The sequence below is a fragment of the Sceloporus occidentalis genome, unplaced genomic scaffold (genome assembly GCF_023333645.1).
Source record: "Sceloporus occidentalis isolate IW3139 unplaced genomic scaffold, rSceOcc1.0.p SCAF_1, whole genome shotgun sequence".
NCBI classification, from domain to species: Eukaryota; Metazoa; Chordata; class Lepidosauria; order Squamata; family Phrynosomatidae; genus Sceloporus; species Sceloporus occidentalis.
Genome location: NW_028316981.1, coordinates 241,398,338 through 241,423,482, shown reverse-complemented (window position 1 = coordinate 241,423,482; position 25,145 = coordinate 241,398,338). Strand labels below are relative to the sequence as shown.

At 41.3% G+C, this 25,145-nt stretch overlaps 1 protein-coding gene across 1 annotated transcript; it reads left to right on the top strand.

Moving 5' to 3' along the window:
• Nucleotides 1–513: 513 nt before the first annotated feature.
• LOC149323685 (cryptic protein-like) lies at nt 514–8,144 on the top strand. The gene is made up of 6 exons (XM_089512019.1): nt 514–536; nt 1,385–1,434; nt 1,545–1,724; nt 4,211–4,325; nt 4,416–4,522; nt 8,011–8,144. Exons 1-6 carry the CDS (start codon nt 514–516, stop codon nt 8,142–8,144), a joined length of 609 nt encoding a protein of 202 aa, XP_089368145.1.
• The last annotated feature ends 17,001 nt before the right edge of the window (nt 8,145–25,145 follow it).

The window sequence follows — 25,145 nt, the reverse complement described above, 5'->3', positions numbered from 1 at the left end:
CCCTGGATGCTGTAGGACAGAGGATGAATTCTGGAGGCAGTGAAAGTGGTGTCAACCTGCATTATTTCTACAGTGTAGATGCACCACCCATCATCTCCTCTTCCCTCCTACTCTCTGCCTGCATCTGTCTTCAGTCTGTCTCTCAGCCTCTCGCCTTCTCTTTAAACATGGGAGCAGCTTCCTCCTCCAGCAAGATGTGTTTGTATGTCTTAGGGGAGGGGGAAGGAAGAGCCTTGCAACTCTGAGAGATAAGAACTGACTCTGCTCACCTCTGAGAAGCATCTGCCAACTCTTGTGTCTCGTCCCCTGCTGCTCCAAAACGCAGAGAGGTGGGGAAAGGTTTTTTTTTCCAAAAAATTATTGCTCTACAATTTTTATTCTATTTTTTTAATTCTCTTTCTGTGGTTTGCTACTCTGATGGTCAAAGTGAAGGCAACTGCTGTGCACAGAGCAAGTTAGTTCTCTGGGGAAAACTGCATGAGAGTTGGAGGTGAACTGACAAAGCAACAAGAAATGAACTGGAGACAAAACGTTAGGTAAGCCTTGTTTTTTTATATAGCCCATAAGGGGGGCCTGGTAGTGAGGGGGCATGCATCTTTTATTCTTTGCATCTTCCAATGGAAGAATTTTGGAAAGAAATGTAAGAAGTCAAAGGGAAAGCATCAATATGCAGCATTCAGCATGCAAGTTAGACTTGTTGGAATCAGTAGGTCCCCTTTGGCAAAGTTTGGATACAGATGGCTATGAAATTGCACATTTGGATTCCAATGAAAGCAAATAGAAAATCCCCAAGTAGTTGGGGTTTGTATTTTTTATGCTACACTAAGGAGGTTGCAAATGTACGTCTATTGCAGTAGAAACAGAATGCAAGAGAACCTAGGAAGGGCATAATACTGTGTTTCATTTTGGTGTTAGGTTTGTCTCATGAATTAAGCTACACTACTGTTTTCAAACATACTCCTAACTTTATTTAATCTGAAGGAAGTCTCAGTAAATTCAGTTTGACTTTCTCCCTAGTAAGCATTGCAAGTTTGTAATCATGACCATCTTATTCTTTAATTCTGCAATCCTAATTATACTTAACTGAGAGCAGAATATCAGTATGTTGTAAAGAGATCTTATAGCATCTTTGAGACTGAGTGAAAGGTAAACTTGGTCTATTCCCTTGCATCTGAAGAAGTGGACCAAAAGCTTATGCTACAACTTATTTTAGTCTCAAAAGGTGCTACAAGATCCCTTTGCAAAGTTACCTGAGAGTAAATCCAGGTGAACTGAGCAGAGGTTTTTTTCCCCTCAAGCAAATGGGGTAAATGCACTGTTCACTAGCCCCTTTTTTTTCTAGCTAACCTAACTACTTTCTCTCTTTTTTACTTTGTATTTCTAGATTTATTTTAACAATGACTCTGGCTTTCCAGGGTATTTACTTTGGAAAAGGTAAGAAACTTTCCCTTATATTGTATGGTTCTGTTTGTTGGTTTTAATAATAAAATAGATGCCCTTCATTTATTTTTTAAAAGTTGTGTTCTTGACTTGTATTCTACAAGGCTATGTACAGGAAGGGAACAGACATGAGAGTGGAGAAGATTCTGATGCCACAGCCCAAAAGTACCACACAAAACACCAATTTGCCACATTAAATCTCTTCAAGTATATGAATCAGAGCTATGGAAGCAAAAAGCAGGTGAACACTAGGCCAGTGGTGCCTTTCACAGGTCTTACACAGAGTAAGTAATTTTCTTTCTACTCTTTTTTCTGTTATGGTATATTGGTAAAACATGGGTGTCTTTGTTACTTGCAAGTAATTTTGGCTGGCTGTATTTTCAGGCCAGATTTGTGTACCATGCCATGTGCTCCTGCTGGGTTTTCTACAATATTAACCTGACTAAATTACTGAGACATAGCCACATTAGTCTGGAATATCAGTATATAAAGGATCTTGTATCACTCTTGAGAGTGCTGCAAGAAGACATTGTAGCATAATAAATAAAATAAAATAATAAATAAATAAATAGCATAAGCTTTCCTAGACTTGGTCTGTTTCCTCAGATGCATGAACATGGCTCACCTATGAAAGCTTGTGCTAGACTTCTTTTGTCCAATTAGACTCAGCTAAAAATATTAGATCCTTTGCATACTGACTAAATTACAGTAATTGTCCTTCGAATGATTCAACTACTGAGCAGTTTAGGCCTATTTTACATAGACATGTTCAGTAAAGAGAAGAGTCTTGTCACAGGATTGTAAAATCATGGTATGTTGAATTGGAACAAGGTAGACCCAGCTCAAAGCCTTGTTGAACTGGCAACACAATCTTATATGCCAGGCCTGGTAACTTGTGGCCCTTTAGATGTTAATGAACTGTTTCAGAGTGGATGGGAACTGGAATCACACATTTTGAGGGCAGTGTCATGCTGCAATTCCCATGTGGCCCACATAGTATGGCTAATGGTAAAGGATAGTGGGAGTTGTAGTATAGAAATATGTGAGGAGCACCAAATTGCCTGCTAGACATACTTACTCAGAAGTACGACCTGTTATTTTCAGTTGGGAGTCATGGGTCTAAAACTGAGGCCTGAGTGCCAGTTACCAACTGTTGAGTTATGAAGGTGAAATGGGAAACATATTTTTGTGCTCTTGGAAGGGAGAATGATATAAAAATATTATATTGTTAAGGTGTACATGTCCTTCGGGAATGTATCATTTATGGATTCTCTATGCACTGAAGCAGATATCCTGTGTTTGGCTCATAAGCCTATGTTTGTTACAGTGCGCACATGGGTTTCTTATATATAAGCTATGCAAACACTGCAGCCAACATGGAGAGTGGAAGGGATTCCATACTTTCCCCACACATGTATCTGAGTATCAGGAGCAGAAGTGGTGATGTTGTGGCCCTGGAGATGTACTGGACCTTCCATCAACCCTCAATATAGTTATGCTGATAGGGATTGTAGTTCAACAACATCTGATGGTCCACAAGTTCCCCATCTGTGTGCATACAGTTGTTTCTTCAGGAGACTCTACTCTGTCTTCACACTTACTGGGGAGTTTACCAACTTTCAACCCTCGAGAGTTCATGTGTTGTTTTGCATGAAAATTCCATGCTGCCATTGCTCATGTCAGCTTTTCTGGCATTGCCTCCCTGAACATGTCCTGAGGTAAATCTTTAGATCCTATTGCCATTACATCCAGAAAATAGTGACATGATGAAGTCCTTCTGTCAAATTTTCATGACTGATTTTAATAATCTGGCCCTAAATGTCATTCTTGCATCAGAAATAGCCTTTCCTACAAATGTTAAAATAAGAAAAGAAATATACAGTAGAAGTTAGGGTGTGACAAATGTGTTTAGTTTTGTTGTTTATTATATTTCAATGCTCTCCAGTAACAAGAGCTTTCTAGGCAGTTCACAAAATACAAATCCAGCATATATATTTTTTGCAGAACTACTAGTAATGAAATGTTTGTATCCCACTGCTCCTCCAAGGAGCTCCCAGAAGCACACATAATTCCAGCTGTATGTTTATCCTTACAACAACCCTGTGAGGAAGATACACCCACAATTTATGCAAATAAAGTTGCCAGCTCACTAACCTTCCCCAGCACCACCACATATCTAGAGTCTTTACAGAATTCTTTGCTAATTAGATCTCCCTAGTGCATCAGTTCATAACTCCTGTATCTCAGCCAGCATAACCAATGGGCATTATTACACATAGTATAAAAGCATATTCTTTTTAATGGACATACTTGCTCATAAAAGAAAAGCTTGTTAAATTTCAATACATCATTTGCTACTAAATTGAAAAATAAGTGTCAGATCTTTGAATCACTCTCTTGCACATAGCAGCAAATGACAAAATGCATTCTTTTGGTGATGCTACCTAAAAGGCTGATTTATTAGAGACTCAAGAGAGCTGTCTACACAAGTGAAATACGCCATCCTACACACACGCTTCTCCAGTAGAACATGTGGGGAGGGAGTTGGTGCTTGGCCTCTCGGTAATCCCTAGTAGTGTGCTTTTAATCCTTGTCTAAACAATCCAGGCTTAACTGAACAAATACCCCTTAACAGGCGGCTAATTTTATTGTGCCCTTAAAGCCAATAAAGTCTGACCCTTGTCAGCCAGGGAGACATGATGTAGCAAGTGAGAAAGTAGGTTCAAAGAAGTCGATTTTTGTCAGTAAACTGTTGAATATTCACTTTCAGGTCGAACGTTAAACCGGCACTGCTGTCAAAATGGAGGAACTTGTATCCTCGGCAGCTTTTGTGCATGCCCCAAACACTTTGCTGGCAGATACTGTGAATATGATGAACGGAAGAGGTAAAGAGACTGGAATGAATTCCTGAGAGATAGGAGTTTTTTAATGTGATAATGCAAAAAGTTCTGAACCATCTCTTCTGTCATTGACAGCAATTGTGGCCCAAGCAAGCATGGAGAATGGATGCGAAAAGGTTGCCAGCTGTGTCGATGTGGTTACGGTGTGCTACACTGTTTATCTGAGCAGATACAAAACTGTGGTAAGAATGAAGTTCTTTGGAGGGAAGGTTCATCTATGTGTGTGTATATATGTATGTAGATGAAATGCAGTTGAACAATACCTTTATGAGGACACACCCATGTGTGACAAAAATATGCATGTTTTTGAGTCCAGAATTCACTGAGGCTTGGTCAAGGATAGGCAAAGTGCAGGCCCCCAAAAGCCCATTTTTAGCCCCTAGATCCCCATCCACAGATGCCTCTATGGGGCTTGATATTTTAGGTGTTTTTTTGTTTGTTTTTTTAATTCAAGCTTATGAGGGAGCACTTCTCAAAAAGAGAAGTGACCATGCCATCACTTTCAATTCTGAAAAAAGCTCCCCACCAAAGTAAATATGAAGGATGACCAAAAATGGTGAATCAAATTTCCTATTTGCTTCTGGGGTGCGATAGGCTTGTCTCTTTTTTTTTCTTTTTTTATCCCAAGATGGGGTTGGGATGCAATTGTTGTTGCCCCTGGAAATTGCCCACTCTTTCTACTGTCTAGTAGTACAAAGCAGTACACTTCGTACTGGCAAACAATGCAAAGAAAATCTGGGGTCCTTTCACACTTCCCAGTGACAGCACTGACTTCTCTTTAGCTGGCATGGCTTCATCCCATGGGATCTGTAGTTTCATAAGGTATTTAGAATTCTCTTTCAGAGAGCTCTAGTGCCTCACAAGATTCCATTGGATCCAGCCATGGCAGATGAAAATAGACCCATAGTGCTGTCATGGTACAGTGTGAACAAATCCCAGGTAAGGGAATGGGGGGATGAACAGAAAGCATTTTTCAGTATAAACAAGATGTTGCCATGAAGTCTGCAGTTCAGATCAGTACGGGATGGAGATTATAAACTGAATGAATTAGTGACAGGTGTACAAGTGTGTGGTTACATCTCACAGTGCATGCTGAGATCCAGAATAACAACCTGATTCCATTTCTAAGAACACAAAGGCTCAGTGCCCCAGTGGTTGGTGGCAATTAATTTGATCTGGGTTTTAATCTAAACTTGAAAGGAAGTAATCAAAATGTTGACCTGGGTCTCCCAAAACAGGATATTCTTTGGTGATCCTTTTAAAAAAGTTATTTCAATTTTTCATATATTTTGAGAGCTTGCAATAGCTATCTTCAGTTTTCTTCTAATTCCCACTTCATTTGAAACACTTCAGCCAAAACACCATGACATTGCTGTCCCTTGGGGATTTATTTTCCTCTCCTTATTTTCAAACAGCCTCATTCTCTCATGAATATTTGATGGAAGCAGAAAAGAATGCCCAAGTGGCTTCTTGCCTGTATATTATATTTCTTCCTTCAAATTACATTTACAAAATATAGGCAAATGGAGCAGATAGAAGAAATACTAGACATTGCTCTGTGAACTATTGCCTGGGTCATGAAAAAAGGTCACATTAGTTTATCATAATGGTTCCTGTGACCTTTCAAAGTGTATCAAATACATCTATAAGTCATTTAAATCTTTGATGAGATAAAATTGATTAAGCAATTATGTTTAAAAAGAAACTAGATCTGCATTTGCTGGGTTGCTAGTTACATAAAAATATGTGCTAATGGTGTGTTTTTTCTGTCTGTCAAGCATGGAGCAGCCTGGGGCCAAAAAACTCTGTTCTCTCAATTTCTCTTCCCCCCCCCTCTCTCTCTCTCTCTCTGACCATTGAGACTATTTAACATGGACAACGTTCAGAACCTTCAGTTTCACTTTACAGCTTCCACCTTTTGTGGTGTGTGTTTGTGTATGTGCTTTCAAGTCACCTGTCTGTCTTATGACCCCCATGAATTTCATAGGGTTTTCTTAGACAAGGAATGGTCTTGCTAATTCCTTTCTCTGAAATATGGCCTACAGCACTTGGTATTCATTGTGGGTCTCCCATACAAGTACTAAGCAAGGCTGACACCACTTAGCTTCCAAGATCAGACTGGATCTGGTGCCTTCATGCTAGTGAATTTTATCTTGCCTAACTGTCCCACACCCTGAACCATATACAATCAGTCCTCCACATTTGCGGCTTGACTTTTGCAGATTTAACTAATATCTTTTCTCTAGGAATCTCTTGGTCCTCCAGAGAAATTCTGCAGGGCATTGACCATGTAGTTACATGGGATGGCACTTCTCGAGGCATTTGTAGGTCCTCCAGCATGATTTTATGGTCAAATTCTGGCAGATGTTATAGAGTTGCACTGGAGGACCTGGAGATTCCTAGAGAGGTCTTATCAGGTTAAAAAAGTAGTGTTTGTGTTTTTACCACTTTCATGCAGTTCCTGTGCTCCTGATCCCAGAAAATATGGAGCATTTATTGTAATATAATATATCCCTAAAATTCCAGAAATGTCCTTCAAGCATCTAACAAAGTGTAGGACTAGTTTTCCACAAAATCTCAAGGTATAATGTATCTGTTACCCTTAAAGGTGACATACAACTGTTTGTTCTACAGGGATCACTGGCAAAAACTCCCACTCCTAAACAGTTAATTCCTACACTGCATGTTTAAAGGGGTTTCATCCCAATTTAATTGCTACGGATCCATTCCATGGAAGTTCCCATAGAATTTGTAATTTGGAGAAAGACTTAGAATTCTCCAGTGCCCTGCCCTGAAGTTTACCACTAAAACTCTCTAACAGAGAATTCTTAAGTCCTTCAGAAAAGTACAAACCCAGTATTCCATTGACTGGAGCAATGGCAGTTAATTTAATATCGAACTGCTAAAATTGTGTAATGCAGATAACCCAAAGTCATCTTGACTGTGGCACCACCAGTCAGTTCAGACCTGACCAAATAGTTGAAGACATATTCAATTCACACAGACTTGTTGTGATCTGCCTGGGATGAGCAACAAGACAGCAGTCTTATGAATGAGCCTTTATGTGGAAATTAAATGTATAGCACTGCTATTAACACCCAGAGGAGCCTTCCCTGAGTATAGGCAAAGGGATTTCATTTGCAAAACTGGGCTGTGAGGTATTTCTTTGACACCTTTCTGCTTCAGCTGATAACATTTGAAAACAGTTCTCCACCTAATCATAGTGAATCTTTATTTCCAGGAAGGGTCATAGGATAGGCTGAGTTTCTTAATGGGAAACTTTTCAGCCCCTGCAATAGAATTTCATTCCAAGGGTTAGAGTATTAATCTAATTTGATTTTCTGTTTTATTTACCTGTGACAAATGGGTTAAAGAGGTACAAGCTGGTTTTATTTAGCTAACTTCTTTACCCATGGCTTGTATTTACCTTTGATTAGGCTGTGATTAATGGGTGCAGGAGTTGATAAGTGGCTATCAGTGGTTTCTTTAAAGACTCCCAATGGCTCCCATTTGCACTTCTCTGAGAATCCCATCTGTGATTGGCTTTTACTGATGATCCCTTAAACTTGCAAGGAAGCCAAGAGGAAATTGCAAAATCTTCTTGAAATGATCTTTTTGGGAGTGTTCTTGTTAACTGACCTTTCTCCCCCCCCCCTTCTTCCCCCCTCAGCTTTAACAGAGGAAGAGGAATTTATCCATTTACCTTCAAATTGTCCAAGACTGCAGCAAACAATGTGCTTTCTTATTCTCTTGCTAGGTGGTTTCTTTGCATTGTTCTGCACAAAGCTCTTCCATCAGCTGTGAAAAGAATCACTTATTCAGACCTGGAGTGATTTGTTTTATCATCAGATTTGTCTTTCAAAAAGGCTGGAAGAGTAGATTTTTAAAACAAAAGACATTCTTGCCTACTATTTATTTACCTGTCCAACAGAAATGTTTTTGGTTGTAAAAAAAATGTATTTTATACTCAGCAGCTCTACTACCACACTGAATCCTAGCATTAACTACCTCACTTCTGTTGTGTTCCCATCCTCACATAAAAACAAGAAAAAGAGATACAGGGACAACAATGAATGCAATGAACCTTTATTTTTCTTCCTGGGGACATGAAAACTGCACCAGAAAAGAACAGAGTGCTTCAAGTTCAGGAAGACAGTAGCCATCATTTTGTACCTTAGGAATGGATATAAAATGCCTTTGGTTCCCTTGGACCACTCAAAGTGGAGGTGGTAAAACAGCCCATAGTAAAACCATTCCTTTTGAAATGCAATCTTAACAGTGTTCAGGAGCTGTTTCAGAGATTTAATCCCAGTATTCATCCAGCATAAGGTACTAATATTCATAAAACGCTTCATAATGAAGAGAAAGCACTATATTGCACAAATGCTTATTCTTTTAGTTTCTGTTTGAATCTGATTTAAGCAGTTCTGTATATCTTGATTGAAATATTTACTCTTCCAGTGGAAGACGATCCTATATGTATACTGTGATTTTAATATTAAATATAGTAAAAGACTAATTTATATACATTAGAGGTGTTATCTCTTTTCTTTCCAAATGTATGATACTTCAGGAATTGATGGGGAAGAAGTCAGTTTCAATCAACTGATTCATGTTGCCATCATACTTAGAAGTCAGGACTGGATAAGATTGTTCAAGCTATGATTACTTTTTTTTCCCTCAAAAATCTGTGACCTGTGTTGAATTATACAACTTTAAATATGTTTTCATCAAATAATGTGCATTTCACATTGCAATTTGATGCTAGTTTTGATACTATATTTGTACCAGAGCTTGGAAAAGTGTGCCATGGAGGCTGGGAGATTTTGGGATCTGCAGTCCAAAAGTAACTTCTCCAAGCTGTGACCTGTGCAAGCAGATAAAATTTCTGTGCCCCGCTGCAAACACAGCCAGATTACTAGTCTGGCGTTTATTTTGTATTGCATGTTTATAATGCTGGCCTTCCACAAAATCTCAGAACATAGTCCATAAACAAAATCACAGAAGCCACGTGTGTCATTCAGAGACATTCATGCAGGAGAAAGGTACATATATGTGTGTTCCAGCATGTGCATCCAAACCTACACTTTGAAACATTTTTATTCTCATCCATGCCCTCCCAATGCTAACCTTTATGTTTTTCGTGTACACACACTTCCTCTTTTACTAGGCTTTGATGAAAATACAGGGTGGAAGTATATGAATTAGCTGATTTGGGTGGCTGAAACAGGTAAATTCAGGTTTCTGCTAAAACAAATTGACAGATGAGATAAATGAGGTATCTGTAGCTAAATGCATACAATGTTACAAATGCCCCAAAGGAAAGGAAAATATTGTAGAGCAAGGATCGGCTATGGGAGCCTCCGTATCTTGGGAGTACAGTTCACATTATCCCTCACTACTTACTGTGCTAGCTAGGTCTGATGGGCATTACAGATCAATAACAGCCGTAGAACTGCCAAGTTATTCATCTTAGCCTAAAATAATGAAGGAGATGAGATGGGACAGTGGAGAGTAGAACAGTGACTAACTTTATTTATTATTTTATTTACTTATATCTCACCTTTCTCCCAATATGGGCTCAAAGCAACAAACAGCAAATTTAAAACAGTACAATTTAAAAACAATACAAAAGCAATTATAAATTTAATATAAAAGCATTATAAATTAAATTTATAATGTTTTTAAAAATGTAAAAGTTAAAGCAATTGTGCATTAAAATTTAAAATATATTAAAAACACTACACAAACTTTAAAATCTGATTTACACAGCATTTATAGCCAAACGCTTGTCAGTTTGAAAAAGCCTGAGAGCACAAAATGTTTTTATTTGCTGCCTCACTAAGGATTTTGTATTCCTGAAATGATTATTGGGAGTGGGGAGTATGTATACATGGTCAAAGCATTCCCTCCTTGTGAGGAAGAATCATGCAGTCTTCCAGATGTTGGAGTATTTCTCACTATTGGCTATGCAGGCTAGGGCTGCTGGGAGGTGCAGTCCAATATCTGGAGGACTGTATGATTCCACTCTACAAAAAGAAGGTATTTTCATTCCAAGAGAAGAGATTCACTAGCTGCTAAAAATTGACTTTAAAAAAAAAAATCTTGCTGGGAAAAGGCTGGTATAGATTTTACATAGTCTAGTCGTAAAAATTCCTGTGCCATGTAATGAGTAGGATCAGCACTCATAATTCCTACTCCCAAGATACAGAGGACATAGGTTTAATGATAATATGCGCCTAAATAAGGACTTGAAGGTACAGGATATTGCAAGGACTAAATAAATATTTTTATCTCTCTTCCTAATGGTCATCCAGTGCAGGCACATCCAAAGCCTTTAGTTTGCCATAGTCTGCCACTAACCGAGTGGCTTATAAAACACATTAGCACCAAGTCGTGAAATTCAGTGTTTTCTATAAACATTCTTTCTAAAAGAATAGGGAAGACTACTGCTGGGACAGTTTAGAATCATATCCACTAAAACTAGGTGTAAAGTGCATCGTCTCATTGGCATTTACCTGAAATGTATCCTAATTTTAATTCTGTTTTGTGTTTCACTAAAATGCAGAGGAGGACCCGTGATCTACATAAAATGTTGCATATACCCTAACATTATGCATTGTAATTCTTTCTGTTCTCTGTATCTGCAGCTGATCTGTCATGGAATGCCTTGTTTGCAGTTTACATCAGGATAGCTGGTGTTCTCCCTGGGACTGCAGACAAGCCCATTGATAAAATCTGTCCGTCCCTCTAGAAATTTGCCAGATTAGACTACTTACACTTGTTGGGACAGAAAAATTGGTAGTTTTTTGTCATTGTTTACAGGAGAGCAGACATTTTGGCTCCTGTTGTCCCCATTCCAACCCCTGCAGCAAGGGCTTAGGTGCCTTTAGAGAGTGTTGAGAGGGGAGCCTATATTTGGAAACTGTCAGTTCATCATCAACAAGAAAGAAGAAGAGGGAGTGAAAATACAAACTATTTAAAGCCCAAGGAGTGAGTTTTGATTCCAGCCATTTCCTAATGATTGGTTTCCTTGCACTTAATTAATGTGAATTTGTTATTATTTATTGTGTACACCATTTCCTTCAAGGCTGTGTTTCTGCTTTGAGACCTTTTATGGCTATGCAAGGCATCATTTGTACCTGGAGAAAATGTAAGAGCCGGCTTCCTCCAAATTGTAACCGCCTCATAGAAAATAAGATTTTATGCACCTTCCTCTGCGAGCATAGCTTTGCTTGCAGTTCCTTCACAAAAAAAGGTTCCTATGGTTTCAGAGTATCCATTGTTTAAAAAAGAAGAAAGAAAGAAAAGAAGTTCTATGCAATCAAACCTAGGTTGCAATCAGAGCTCAAAAAGGCAATGGGGGTGGGATTGTACTTAATTTCCACCACACCAAAGATTCCATCTTCACAATTTGTTCCCAAAGCTTTTTCATTCCTTCATGTTTCTTAATGTTACATGTCTTTTGAAATGTACTTGCATCCTGTTTTTCGTTGCTGGTGCTTTCTCTTCCTTATTCCATCCCTAAATGTCCACTGGTGTGTTTACATGAGAGAATGAAATCACAAGTAAACGATGGGATGCTGATTCATATTACCTATTATCTTCATAATCCACCTGGTTCCCTTAATAGGCAAAAGTAAACAGCCCATGACGCTGTAGATGCTACCAATCTCTTGAGTTATTGTGTTCTCCCTACACCTGACCAAAGGCCTTTCCTCACTGCACAGTTATAGTGCTTTGATTCCACTTCAACTACTTTGGCTGCCTGTGTAGTTTAGTCATAGGCAGTGGAGCTCTCTGGCAGAGAATTGAAGATATCCTTCCCTAAACTATAAATTACAGGGTACCAGGACATTTAAAAGTAGAACCATAGAGTGTTATAATTGCATTGAGGAGGAGGTCCCAAGAAAAAATCAGGTGGTTGGTGTTGTATGTCTTCAACTTATTTCTGACCTATGGTGACCCTATCATGGGATTTTCCTTGCAAGGTTTTTTCATTGAGGTTTGCCATTACCTTACCTGAGGCTGAGAGCATGCGACTTGCCCAAGTGGCCGAGTGGAGAACTGAACCCCAGTCTCCAAAGTCTCAGTCCACACTTAAACCACTGTGCCACACTAGGTATCAAAAATACCCAGCCATTAAATTTCAGTTTATTAGTATGTCTTAATATGAAAGACCACATATGTATGCCATCTCAAGCCAACACCATCCCCCTGGGTACCTCTTTGGGCTGTACAAGGTATTATTATTATTATTATTATTATTATTAAGGTTTTGTGATATTGCTATTATAGTTTACTGTTTATCTGCAGACTGGTAAATATGAGTATCAGAAAAATATAGATGTAGTTACAGGTAAATGAACATATGTTGGATGGATGTGCAGATATATATTTAGCCAGTAAGAATTGCAGACACTGATGTTCCAGTGTTATTTATTTAGTGCTTCTGAACAGATTTTTGTGTTGCATATCAGCAAATTAAAGTATTTGAAGAAAGTCTATTAGATGATTTTCTTACTCTACAGGATCATTTCATTCAGTCACATATCACAACGTAGGAATGTCAAAGCAACTTGTGAATAAAATCGCATGTGATGGAGCAAATCTGAGGTCCTTTTTGGATTTAGAATGCCAAAAAACAGCATACATTTGTAATAAAAGTTTTATGACTGTGCTTGCACGCCTGTGTAATCTACCTGAACACAGGTAAGAAAAGAAACCCGTGTTGTTCCTAAGTCATTTTGGCAGTCATAAATCCTTGTCAAGCATATCTCTGACCATGTAAAGTTTTCCTTCCAGGTGCATAAAAACACATTGTTCCAACACTGGAGCTTCTACATTGCCTCAGTGCAATGGAACTCAGCTTCCCAGGGGGGAATGGATATGTATCAGTTGCTCAGGATTTGTACAAAGTGAGGAAAACCACACTGCATCTTTACCTCAAAAAAGTATGTGTCTGCATCCCACAGGAAAGTAGCAACAGGCAAAGGAATTCAGGCAGACTCTTTGGCTCGGTCAGAGTGTCTCCCCCTCTTATCTGTCTCCAGCTGTCCAAAGGAGAAGATAAAAGAAAAGCCTCTTCTGCCATATTGGCCAAAGCCAGCTCTTCCAACAAAGCAAGCTGCTAGCGCCTGAGTGAAGACTATTTGGAGCAAACACTGAAATTTATTTGACAGCTCCTCACAAACCTACTGTAAAGATTAGATGTGCTCCTGTTACCAAGGCTCCTGCAGCCACCCACTCATCACATATGTTCCCTTGCTATATAGCTTTTGCTATGAAGGAAGGGATGTCAAAGGAGAAATATTTGTCAAGTTGTTACATGGCTCCCTGGACAATGAGTTTCTTCACTCCTCACAGTTTACTTCAGAGGGAAAACAAATGGCACCTTGCATGAGATGCCTTTCAGTCTGCAGCAACTCAAACTATTCACATTCATTAATGCCATTTTGTCACTATATGGAAGCATGGCTCCATTTATTTTTTTAAAAACAGTGATGAAAAGCAAGGAAGTTTGAATATTAGGAGGGAGCATCTCTCCTACCCCTAATTCAGGCCTCTGCATGTGTTGCTTTATGCAACATACATTTTTCTGATTTCACAAAATAGTTCCAATTTGTCACTGCACCCAGTGTAATTGCTGCCATTTTCCTTTGGAAAGTAAAAAGGCTTAAAGCAGTGCAGATCAGTAAAGTACTGGATTATTTTCTGAAAAATAATGGGCAACCAGGATCTTCAGCAGCTATTGTGATAAAACTCCACATGTGTTTTCCTTTTAAATGTTGAAGGGATGCTGCTCAGTGTATCTTTATGGCAGTTTTTCTCAGGTTCATGATTTAATGTGCACTGAAACACCTGGAAGGCACTAAGGGGAAAAAGTAGTAAGAGGAGATATCTGTGAGGCCATGGTTGTGTTTGTGCTGCCTTGCAAGTTGTTTCTTGTTAGCCATGTGCATGAACATCAGGAAGGGCCAGCCCTACGATTAGAGGCACTGGCAGCTGGTAGCTTCCATGTCAGAGGGATAATGAATCTGTTACATGTTTTAGTTGGAAATTTAAAGGTTCCTGAACTTGTTGGGCAGGGCTATAGATCAGTATGTTGGATAGATACTTCAAAGTTCAGACTGAGGTGTGGAGCAGAATCATTGCCCATATATGTCACCAGCACACACTGACTCTGTCTAATGGTAGGGCTGGCCTTTCCTGATGCAGCAGATTTGGGTTGTCATTGGGTTGTCCTGATTTGTTTTATTATTGCTAACAGGGAGTAAGAAAGGCACTTGTGGAATTTTCTGTCCCATGTGCTCAAATAACATGTCTAGCTTTAGGTACTGCATCCATCTTGACTTGTGGAGCAGCATAACTGTGGACAAGGTAGCTATCTGGAAAGCTCAATCCACCTTTATTTCTCACTGAGGTACCCTTCTAAGGAACCCCCCAGACATTTCTTAACAATATTTTGAAATCAGTATTAATACTATTAATAAAGGAATTAAATCTGTGGAGTTTTACAGGTATCTAGGAAACACTGGGTTTGAATAATAAAAATTGGAAATCACAATGCCAAAATACTGCTTCATTATTTCAGGGTTAAAGTATACAGACAAAAACTCAGACAAGCCTGTCTGTTCATAAGTATTTTGTATTCCTGCACACACACACACACACACACACACACACACACATTTCTTTTAATGCTATCTGTTTCTATTTATGGCAGGTCTCATGCTTGGAGGAGGAAAAACATGGAGAGGCAGGTCTGCATTGAAGAAAAAGTCCTTTGTTTAGAATGCTACATGAATAAATTCACAATAATAGATATATGTTGCAAAGGCTATGGGATAAATTGAGAGCATGACATGAGCTACCAACTGGAAAAGCAAGAATTTAATTTGTTTTTAGATTCCTATGGTGTCTTTCCTACCTCATGTCCACAAGTGGAAAAACTGTTGATACCCAGCTCTGGTTTCCATTTCTGATAGGTCCCTTGAGGGATTTCTCCTCTGTATCCTTGATACAGTTTATCCAGCTGATGAAAGCACAGTAAGATGTGTCCTAAAATGACCTTTAAATGATCACTTCATGAAAGAAAAAGTGTTTGTAAGCCTATGTCTTTTTTACAGTCAAGATTTTATCCAACAGAAATCTTATTTTTGTGTTCCACATTATTATATTATATGTGAGGTTTAATTGATTTATACAATTTATTCCGAATGCTGTTTTTTGGAGAATTAGTTCTGCAAGGACTAGTGAAAAGTCAGAAAAATGGGAGACATGGGAAATAGAAGCTGGTTAATAGGAAAAAGAGTCAAAAGGCAAAACCTTTCTGAACAAATCTTGTAAAAAAAAACCTTGAGAAAATCTTTAAGGTTGCCATAAGTCAGAAACAACCTGAAGGCATGTAACAACTCAACAATAAGAAGGGAGATAAAACATAAAACCCTGAAGCATTTGAGCTTTATAATATGGGAAAATAAATGGTCAAAATGCCTTGTGATTTGCCAGAATCCATATCGCATGATACCTTATGTCAGTGGGTAAAAAAAAGCCTCATATATAATCAAAACAAAGCTTTGCTGTCCTGGACTCACCAGTACAGAAATTTTAGCTAAGAAGGCTCACTCTTAACTTCCTTTCCAAACAATTGAGCTGAAGATGTGGTATGGACAAATCTAGTATTTCTTAAAAGAAGAACAGTTGAGAGGCCTATAGTATATTTTGGAGTAGGTAAATGAAATCTCGGAGAAGATGTTCATTAGCATTCTCTTATTTAGAGCGTAAAATTCCTCCACCTTTCCAGAGGCATTTCTTTTCACCTTCTATTGCTGCAAAACTTCAAATGCACATGGGGCTGGTGAAAGCCTTCCCAGGCCTCCAGTGCAAGTACTGGTTTTGAAGAGCTAAATTTTAAACCCAAGCAGAAACTTGCATGCACAAGCAGAATCAACCAGTAGGTGGCATTGGTGATAATTGCTAGTCATTAAAATGCAAATAGCAAAAGTACATTTAACAATCCTGCATTACATTAAGGAACTACTGTATTTTGGACAGCAAGAATAATGCACTTCTCTTAATATACAAATTAATTAAAATTCAAATAAATAACTCCTTTAATATTAAGATTCTGTTAAATAATTTCAGGAATATCCTAGTTGTGTTTGGCCCTGTGTGTTATGTCTCAGACATTTGGTCTAAATGCATAATAAATGCATAGTTAGTAGTCCTGACCTCTAGACACCTAAATATGTGGTCATCATGCTCTCTGAACAATGCATGATTAGTGTCAAACTGAAATAGGCCCAAGTGCTCCATCCATGGAGCTCCATCTATGCAGAGTGCTCTATTCATAGAGGCAGGAACCCTGGTCAACTGGACTCCCTGTTTCCATTTAGGAAGCCCTATATAGAATCACAGAGTTGACAGAGACCACAAGGGTCATGCAGCCCAACCCCCAACCATAGAAGAAGACACAGTCAAAGCATACCCAACAGATGGCCATCCAGCCTCTGCTTAAAAACCTCCAACAAAGGAGACTCTACAACACTCCAAGGCAACATATTCCATTGTTGAACAGCTCTCATCATCAAGATGTTCTTCCTAAAGTTTAGGTGGAATCTCTTTTCAAAGATGTATGGTGATATAGCAATATGCACACCAGTGTCTAGAGACAGAGCTAGCTGTAGTGTTCTTGAGAACCTCAATCCCACATTTGGTATAAACAGAATGGAAATTGTCAAGCCCAAATTTGCCATGACATTGTGTCAGGCTTGTTGTTTATTTGTCTGTTCCACTTAGGTTTCAAATAGGTAGAAAGGAGAAGGTATAATTTCTGCAACAAAATGTGTGTATGGACACACAGACACATTTTTTCCTCACAATCGGTTGCTCCAAACACTTTTATCCCAGACTGGATCTATTACTAAGGGACCTAGATGATGGAAAAAATCTTTCAATCACCTGAAGATAGCAGAAATGGAATGGTATAGATGCCCTTACTCACTTGCTGTTTGGTAGAATTCTAAGATATAGCCACCTTAGTCGGTAGAATTAGTATGGAGAGAGATCTTGTAGCACCTTTGAGACTAACTGAAAGAAAGAAGTTGACAGTATGAGCTTTTATAGACTACAGTCTACTGCCTCAGATTTAAATGCACCAAATGCATCTCAGGAAGTAAACTTAAGTCTATGAAAGCTCATGCTGCCAACTTCTTTCTTTCATAGTTTTTTATGGGTTTTTCGGGCTATGTGGCCATGTTCCAGAAAAGTTTCTTCCTGACGTTTCGCCAGCTTTTCTAGAACATTGCTACATAGCCCGAAAAACCCACAAAAAACTATAGATGCCGGCCATGAAAGCCTTCGACTTCTTTCTTTCAGTTAGTCTCAAAGGTGCTACAAGATCTCTCTACCACTTGCTATTTAGCATCTATGTATAAGCCACTGCAGGAAACTGAATGGAGATTTTGAGTACACAGTCATCAAGTACAATCAGCAGATGACACCCAGCACAATCAGTCCTTTCTGTCTCAGTCCAAGGAAGCCATCTGGGTACTGAACCAATATCTCAAATTATTAATATGGATGTGCTCCCACTACCCCTGGCTTATAAAAGTGTAATCTAGAAGAGATACAGATGTTATTGTCCATAGAATGGCAGACCAAGTAACTTGAGTTCATCCTGTTTGGATTGGCCTCCCCTTGAAAATCTATGTTCCTAGTTTAGATGTAAAAGTAAAGGTAGTCCCATGACATGAATTTCTAGTTGTAACCAACTGTAGGGGGCAGAGCTCATTTCCAATACTATGCCAAAGAACCAGGGTTGTCCAAGGACTACTCCGGTGGTCATGTGACCCTTAACGCTCTTATCTCCCCACCAAAGTAGTGCCAATCTATCTACTTGCATTTGCATGCTTTCAAACTACACTGCTACCTCGGGTTACGAAATTAATTCGTTCCTCTATTCCTTTCGTAAGCCGAAAATTTCGTAACCCGAAACGCTTTTTCCATTGAAAATAACTAATGCGTTCTATGACCTCAGACTGAACCTGCAAGTGAAAACAAAGGTACAATAGAGGCCTATTAAGCTAAGTACCCTACAATACAATGTAATACAAAGTTGCCTGAGGCACTAAAGAGCTTAACAATGACTGGCAGGTCCATTCTAAACTTTCTAAAGGATAAAGAAAAAAAGAAAAAAAATGTTTTTGACTTATCTTTTGCTGGTCTTGGCATCTGGTCCTGGCATCTCAGAGTGAGGCAGGAGGAGGAGGAAAGGGGCAGCCAAAAAAGCCAAATTTAAACCAATTCAACCCAATTCAGCCAATTCAGCCAATTTAGCCAATTCAACCAATTCAGCCAATTTAGCCAATTTAGCCAATTCAGCCAATTTAGCCAATGCAACCAATTTAACAAAGTTAACCAGTTTAACAACAATTTTTTTTTTAAAAATTTGGTGTTTTTTTTAAGGGTCACCTTTTTTTTAAGGGTCACCTTTTGCCTTCTTGGATGACGGTTCTCCCTCTCTAGTGAAGAACTGGTCCAAGGATGTCTGCTTTTGCCGGGCCTTAAGCAGGTTCTTAAAATGGCTAAGGCAGACATTATCAAAATGTGCAATGGCATGGCTGGTGAGCACCTTCTCAGGGTGGTGCTTCTCAACATATGAAGACACATTGTGGAATTGCCGCAAAATGTCTTTAATTTCTGCTGTTGGCAAAAATGCCCCCGCAGCCTCCTCCTGCTGGCCCCTGTCGAAATGGAGCACGTCCTCATCCACGGCGGAGTGTTGCATGGCCGCCAAGGCCTTCAGGTCCTCTGTTGTCAGGTCCTCGCTGTGCTCCTCGATGAGTTCCTCCACGTCCTCGTTGTCCACGTCGAGTCCCAGGGACCTTGCGATGGAGACAATCTCAGCAACCTCTTCTTCTTCACCTGGCTCAGCACCCTCGGTCTGTGACCCTTCCAAGGAAGAAGCATCAGGCCACAGCTTCCTCCACGCAGCAATCAGGTTGCGCCTGGTGATCTCCTGCCAGGCCAAGTCCACCATCTTCAAGCACACGACGATATCAAAATGCTGCTTCCAGAACTCTCGAAGGGTCAGCTGTGTGCTCTCCGTCACATCAAAACAACGCTTGAACAGGTGCTTGGTGTAGATCTTCTTGAAGTTGGCAATCACCTGCTGGTCCATGGGTTGCAAGAGGGAGGTCGTGTTGGGCGGCAGAAACTGGACCTTGATGAAGGAGAACTCTGCAAGGATGTCCTTCTCCAGGCCATGCGGGTGCGCAGGAGCATTGTCCAAGAGGAGGAGGCACTTCAAGGGCAAATCCTCTTCCTCCAGGTACCGCTTCACAGTCGGGGCGAAGACACTGTTGATCCACTCCACGAAAAGGAGGCGTGTGACCCATGCGCGGCCATTGGAACGCCACATCACTGGCAACCTGTCCTTCTGAATGTTGTGTGCCTTGAAGGCCCTTGGATTTTCAGAGTGGTACACCAACAGGGGCTTGACCTTACAGTCCCCGCTGGCATTGGGACACAACGCAAGTGTGAAGCGGTCCTTCATAGGCTTGTGGCCTGGCAATCTCCTCTCCTCCTGGCTGATGTAGGTGCGGCGAGGCATCTTCTTCCAGAAGAGGCCCGTCTCGTCGCAATTGAACACTTGCTGCGGGACGTAGCCTTCCTCCTCCACCATGGCCTTGAACTCGATGACAAATGCTTCGGCGGCCTGGTGGTCTGCGCTGGACGCCTCGCCGTGACGGACGACAGAGTGGATCCCGGTCCTCCTCTTGAACCTTTCAAACCAGCCACGTGATGCTTTGAATTCCGGGGTGGCTGGCTCCTCCTGGGAAGAAGTTCCTTCACCTGCCTCCTTGCTGGCCAGGTCTTCGAAAATGGTGGTGGCCTTCTCACAGATGACCGAGGTGGTCACAGTGTCCCCGACTCGCTCCTTTTCCTTAATCCAGAGGAGCAGCAGGCGCTCCATCTCCTCGTGCTTCGGTGTCCTCTGCTTGGCAATCGTTGTCACGCCTTTCGCTGGAGCCACAACGGCTCTGATGGCCTCCTTCTGCTTGAGGACAGTGCCAATTGTCGAAGGGTTTCGTCCATACTCCTTGGCAATGTCCACCAAGCGCACGCCCCTCTCGTGCTTGGCGATGATTTCCTTCTTGTCCTCCAAGGACAAGGGAGCCCTCTTCTTTTTCTCACCGCCGCTTTTATCTGTGGCTTTCTTGGGAGCCATAGCTCAAGCCTAAAAAGGACAAAAGGCACAGGCACTGAGCAAAAGCCACAATTGGAAACCACCCCCACCCCCATGGTCACACTCTGTGGCCCAAACTTGCAAAACTCACACCCCACACTCTCAAATCATCACAGCCATGGCCAAAGCACCCCAGAACACAAACCCATAGGCCAGAAACCCCAAATCTAAAAATGCAACCCCAAAGTCACACTCTCTGGCCCACATGGGACCAAGGCCAAACTTGCAAAACTCACACCCCACACTCTCAAATCATCACAGCCATGACCAAAGCACCCAAGAACCCAAACTCAAAGGCCAGAAACCCCAAATCTAAAAATGCAACCCCAAAGTCACACTCTCTGGCCCACATGGGACCAAGGCCAAACTTGCAAAACTCACATCCCACACTCTCAAATCATCACAGCCATGACCAAAGCACCCCAGAACCCAAACTCAAAGGCCAGAAACCCCAAATCTAAAAATGCAACCCCAAAGTCACACTCTCTGGCCCACATCAAATCAAGGCCAAACATGCAAAACTCACATCCCACACTCTCAAATCATCACAGCCATGACCAAAGCACCCAAGAACCCAAACTCAAAGGCCAGAAACCCCAAATCTAAAAATGCAACCTCAAAGTCACACTCTCTGGCCCACATGGGACCAAGGCCAAACTTGCAAAACTCACACCCCACACTCTCAAATCATCACAGCCATGACCAAAGCACCCCAGAACACAAACTCAAAGGCCAGAAACCCCAAATCTAAAAATGCAACCCCAAAGTCACACTCTCTGGCCCACATGGGACCAAGGCCAAACATGCAAAACTCACATCCCACACTCTCAAATCATCACAGCCATGACCAAAGCACCCCAGAACACAAACTCAAAGGCCAGAAACCCCAAATCTAAAAATGCAACCCCAAAGTCACACTCTCTGGCCCACATGGGACCAAGGCCAAACTTGCAAAACTCACATCCCACACTCTCAAATCATCACAGCCATGACCAAAGCACCCCAGAACACAAACCCATAGGCCAGAAACCCCAAATCTAAAAATGCAACCCCAAAGTCACACTCTCTGGCCCACATGGGACCAAGGCCAAACTTGCAAAACTCACATCCCACACTCTCAAATCATCACAGCCATGGCCAAAGCACCCCAGAACACAAACCCATAGGCCAAAACCCCCCAATCTGCAAATGCCACCCTATGGTGAGACTCTCTGGCCCACATGGGACCATAGCCAAAGTTTTAAAACCCACACTCCACACTTTGAAAACAGCAAAGAAAAAAAAAAAAGCAAACCAGCACCCCAAGCCCATAATCCACAAATCAGAACATGCCACCCTATGGTGAGACTCTCTGGCCCACATGGGACCATAGCCAAAGTTTTAAAACCCACACTCCACACTTTGAAAACAGCAAAGAAAAAAAAAAAAAAAAAGCAAACCAGCACCCCAAGCCCATAATCCACAAATCAGAACATGCCACCCTATGGTGAGACTCCCTGGCCCACATGGGACCATAGCCAAAGTTTTAAAACCCACACTCCACACTTTGAAAACAGCAAAGAAAAAAAAAAAAAAGCAAACCAGCACCCCAAGCCCATAATCCACAAATCAGAACATGCCACCCTATGGTGAGACTCTCTGGCCCACATGGGACCATAGCCAAAGTTTTAAAACCCACACTCCACACTTTGAAAACAGCAAAAAAAAAAAAAAAAAAAAGCAAACCAGCACCCCAAGCCCATAATCCACAAATCAGAACATGCCACCCTATGGTGAGACTCTCTGGCCCACATGGGACCATAGCCAAAGTTTTAAAACCCACACTCCACACTTTGAAAACAGCAAAGAAAAAAAAAAAAAAAGCAAGCCAGCACCCCAAGCCCATAATCCACACAGCAAAAGCATGCTCACACTGTCTGACCCCACAAGAAGAAGGTAAAAATCCATCCACCTACCTGTAGAGAAATTCCTGATGGCCGGTCTTGATCCGAAGAGTACTGTACACCTGGCAAAGGCAGAACAAGTCCAAAGGCAGAAAGCCAGGAAAAGTCCAGACCAACAGTGGAACCAAGAGTTAGAGCTCAGAAGAAACTCTTCCTCACACAGTCCACAAGGCCAGACAAAGGGGGCAGATCAATGGAAGCCGGCTTTTGTTTCTCAAGCCAGGCCACCCCCCCAATTTCGTTAGCCAATCCAGATGATCAGCTTGATTTCTCAAGCCAATCACTGCTGCTAACGAAATTCAAAATTCGCGCCAAAGCTAACCCCTAACCCAGCCCCCTTAGCTTTCCGTTAGCCCTGGAAAGCCCTGGAAAGCCTGTAGCTGCACTTTGCATCATTTGAATTTCGCGCCGAAATGAATTTCGTAACCCGAAAAATATTTCGTAACCCGGAACAGTTTTCCCCAATCCAACTTTTTCGTATCCCGGAAATTTCGTAAGCCGATCATTTCGTATGCCGAGGCACCAGTGTACTAGGTTGGCAGAAGCTGGGAATAGTGACAGCAGGGATGTAGCCAAGGGGGGGGGGGTTCTTGGGGTCCGTACCCCCCCTTCCATTAGAAAAATGAATGGTGTGTGCTGCTGCGCTGCCACACCCAAACCCCATTATAATGGTGGCACTTAGTCTGGACCCCCCCCCTTCCTAAAATCCTAGCTACGTCCCTGGTGACAGGAGCTCACCCCATCATGCAGCACTCAGACCTTGAACTACCAAACTTCCAATGTCAGAATTGGCATCTTAACCATTAAGCCACTGCATTCCCAGTTTAGATGTACCCCCCTCCAATTTACTCTTGGATGTCCAGGTTGCTCCTATGATGTGTGTACTTTTGCTCTACAAAGACCTGTGCATGAGCTATGCCTGTTCCTAAAAGTATCAGATTTGGCCATGGTGTCACATAACTTAGGGGCTAAACAGACCGACATTTAACACTGGCCTCAGGGCAGAGTGGGGGTATGACGTCTGCATGCCTCAATGCCACCCCGACTCTGGCATCACACCACACACCTAACCACACAGTGGGGGGCACCACAGCCCTCCTTTGGCGCAGTGTTTAGACATGCTGCGCCAAAGGAGCACGAAAAAGCCACCATCATGGAGGCAAGGGCGCCTTTTTGCTGGTGCTAAAAGGAGCAGCATTTTGCCATTCTTTTTAGAGCTGGCAAAGTGCCGGATTGGGGCTGTGGCATGTGGTTGCCACAGCCCCGATCCAGAGAAATTTTCACTATCCCAATGTCCCCCAGGGCCATGTAAGGACCATGAAAGTCCCCCATTCCCAGGCAGCACCCTCTGAAATTGATATGGGGGGGTGTCTTCACCTGTTACTCAGGAAGCAACTGATTGACATCCTCACCCCACCAGGGATCCTGCTTCTGTGAAATCATTTACAGGAGGAGGTGGAAAGGGCAGGCAACTGCTTCCAAGGAAACAGGCTGCTTGCAGTGGCTGTTTCCTGGTAAATGGGGATTGTGGGTGGTCAAGCTGGGATTCACTGCATAGCACCATAACTACCCAGTTTATCTCCCATACACGAAACCAGCCAATGTTTGTAACTGGCAGTTTTCTGACATATACCTGCTATACCTGTCATATTTGCTTTTAATACATTGTTGCTTAATATGTTGGTTGTTATTTATACGGCTTGGATCTATGACTATGAACCCTAGTGGCACATGGTTAAATGCCAGTACTGAAGTCAAAATATTGTAAATTTTATTCTTCTGAGCTCCAGATTGATTCAGCATCCTTCCTTTCATAGATCAGTAAAATGAGTACCCAGCTTGTTGGTGGCAACTGGCTAACAGATCATAAACTGTTTTGAGAGTGCTTAGCACTATAAAGCAGGATAGAAATGTAAGTGCTATTGTTATTGCTATTATTTGAAGGACCACATCTCCCTATATGAGTCCATTAGAATATTAAGATCATCTGGAGAGACCCTACTCTCTGACCAACCACCCTCTTCTACTCACTTGGTGGAAGCAAGAGAAAGTCCTTTTGTGGCGGCAGCTTCCAGATTTTGGAACTCCCTCCCTAGAGAAGCCAGAACGGCCACATCCTTGCTCTCCTTTCAACAGCAGGTCAAAGGTTTCTGTGCTGCCAGGATTTTACAATCTGATAAGTGTTGGTTTTTTAATGTGGTGCAGTGCTGTTTTTAAGGTTTTAAAGAGTTTGTATATAGCTTTTTAAATACTAAATTTTATTGATTTAAATGTAAAAGCAGTTTACAAGATTTCACAGAATATACAAACATACAAGACTTTAACAATATATAAGAGGCAGTAATACAGACTGGCACTTTGTGCCAGCCTGACTGCAGAGTAGGGCTGAGTGTTCATATCCTCAAAACCCTTCTTCCTCCAACAGGGTGCCATGTTAGCTCACACCCGTTTACATGGGGGCGTGCCATGATGACGTCCCTCGTGTGCAGCACCTAAATGTAGTTATTAATGCATTTTGATATTATTAAGGTTTAATGTTTTAACTCATAAATTGTTTAAGTGTCTTTAAATCTTATATTTATATTGTATATAGACTGTTGTATGAGTTTT

Excerpts from the sequence above, each read along its gene's own strand:
- LOC149323685 (XM_089512019.1), top strand. The coding sequence starts at position 514 with ATGAACTGGAGACAAAACGTTAG. Across the intron at positions 1,725-4,210 it reads TTTCACAGGTCTTACACAGA|GTCGAACGTTAAACCGGCAC; the intron begins GTAAGTAATTTT and ends ATTCACTTTCAG. Across the intron at positions 4,326-4,415 it reads GAATATGATGAACGGAAGAG|CAATTGTGGCCCAAGCAAGC; the intron begins GTAAAGAGACTG and ends TGTCATTGACAG.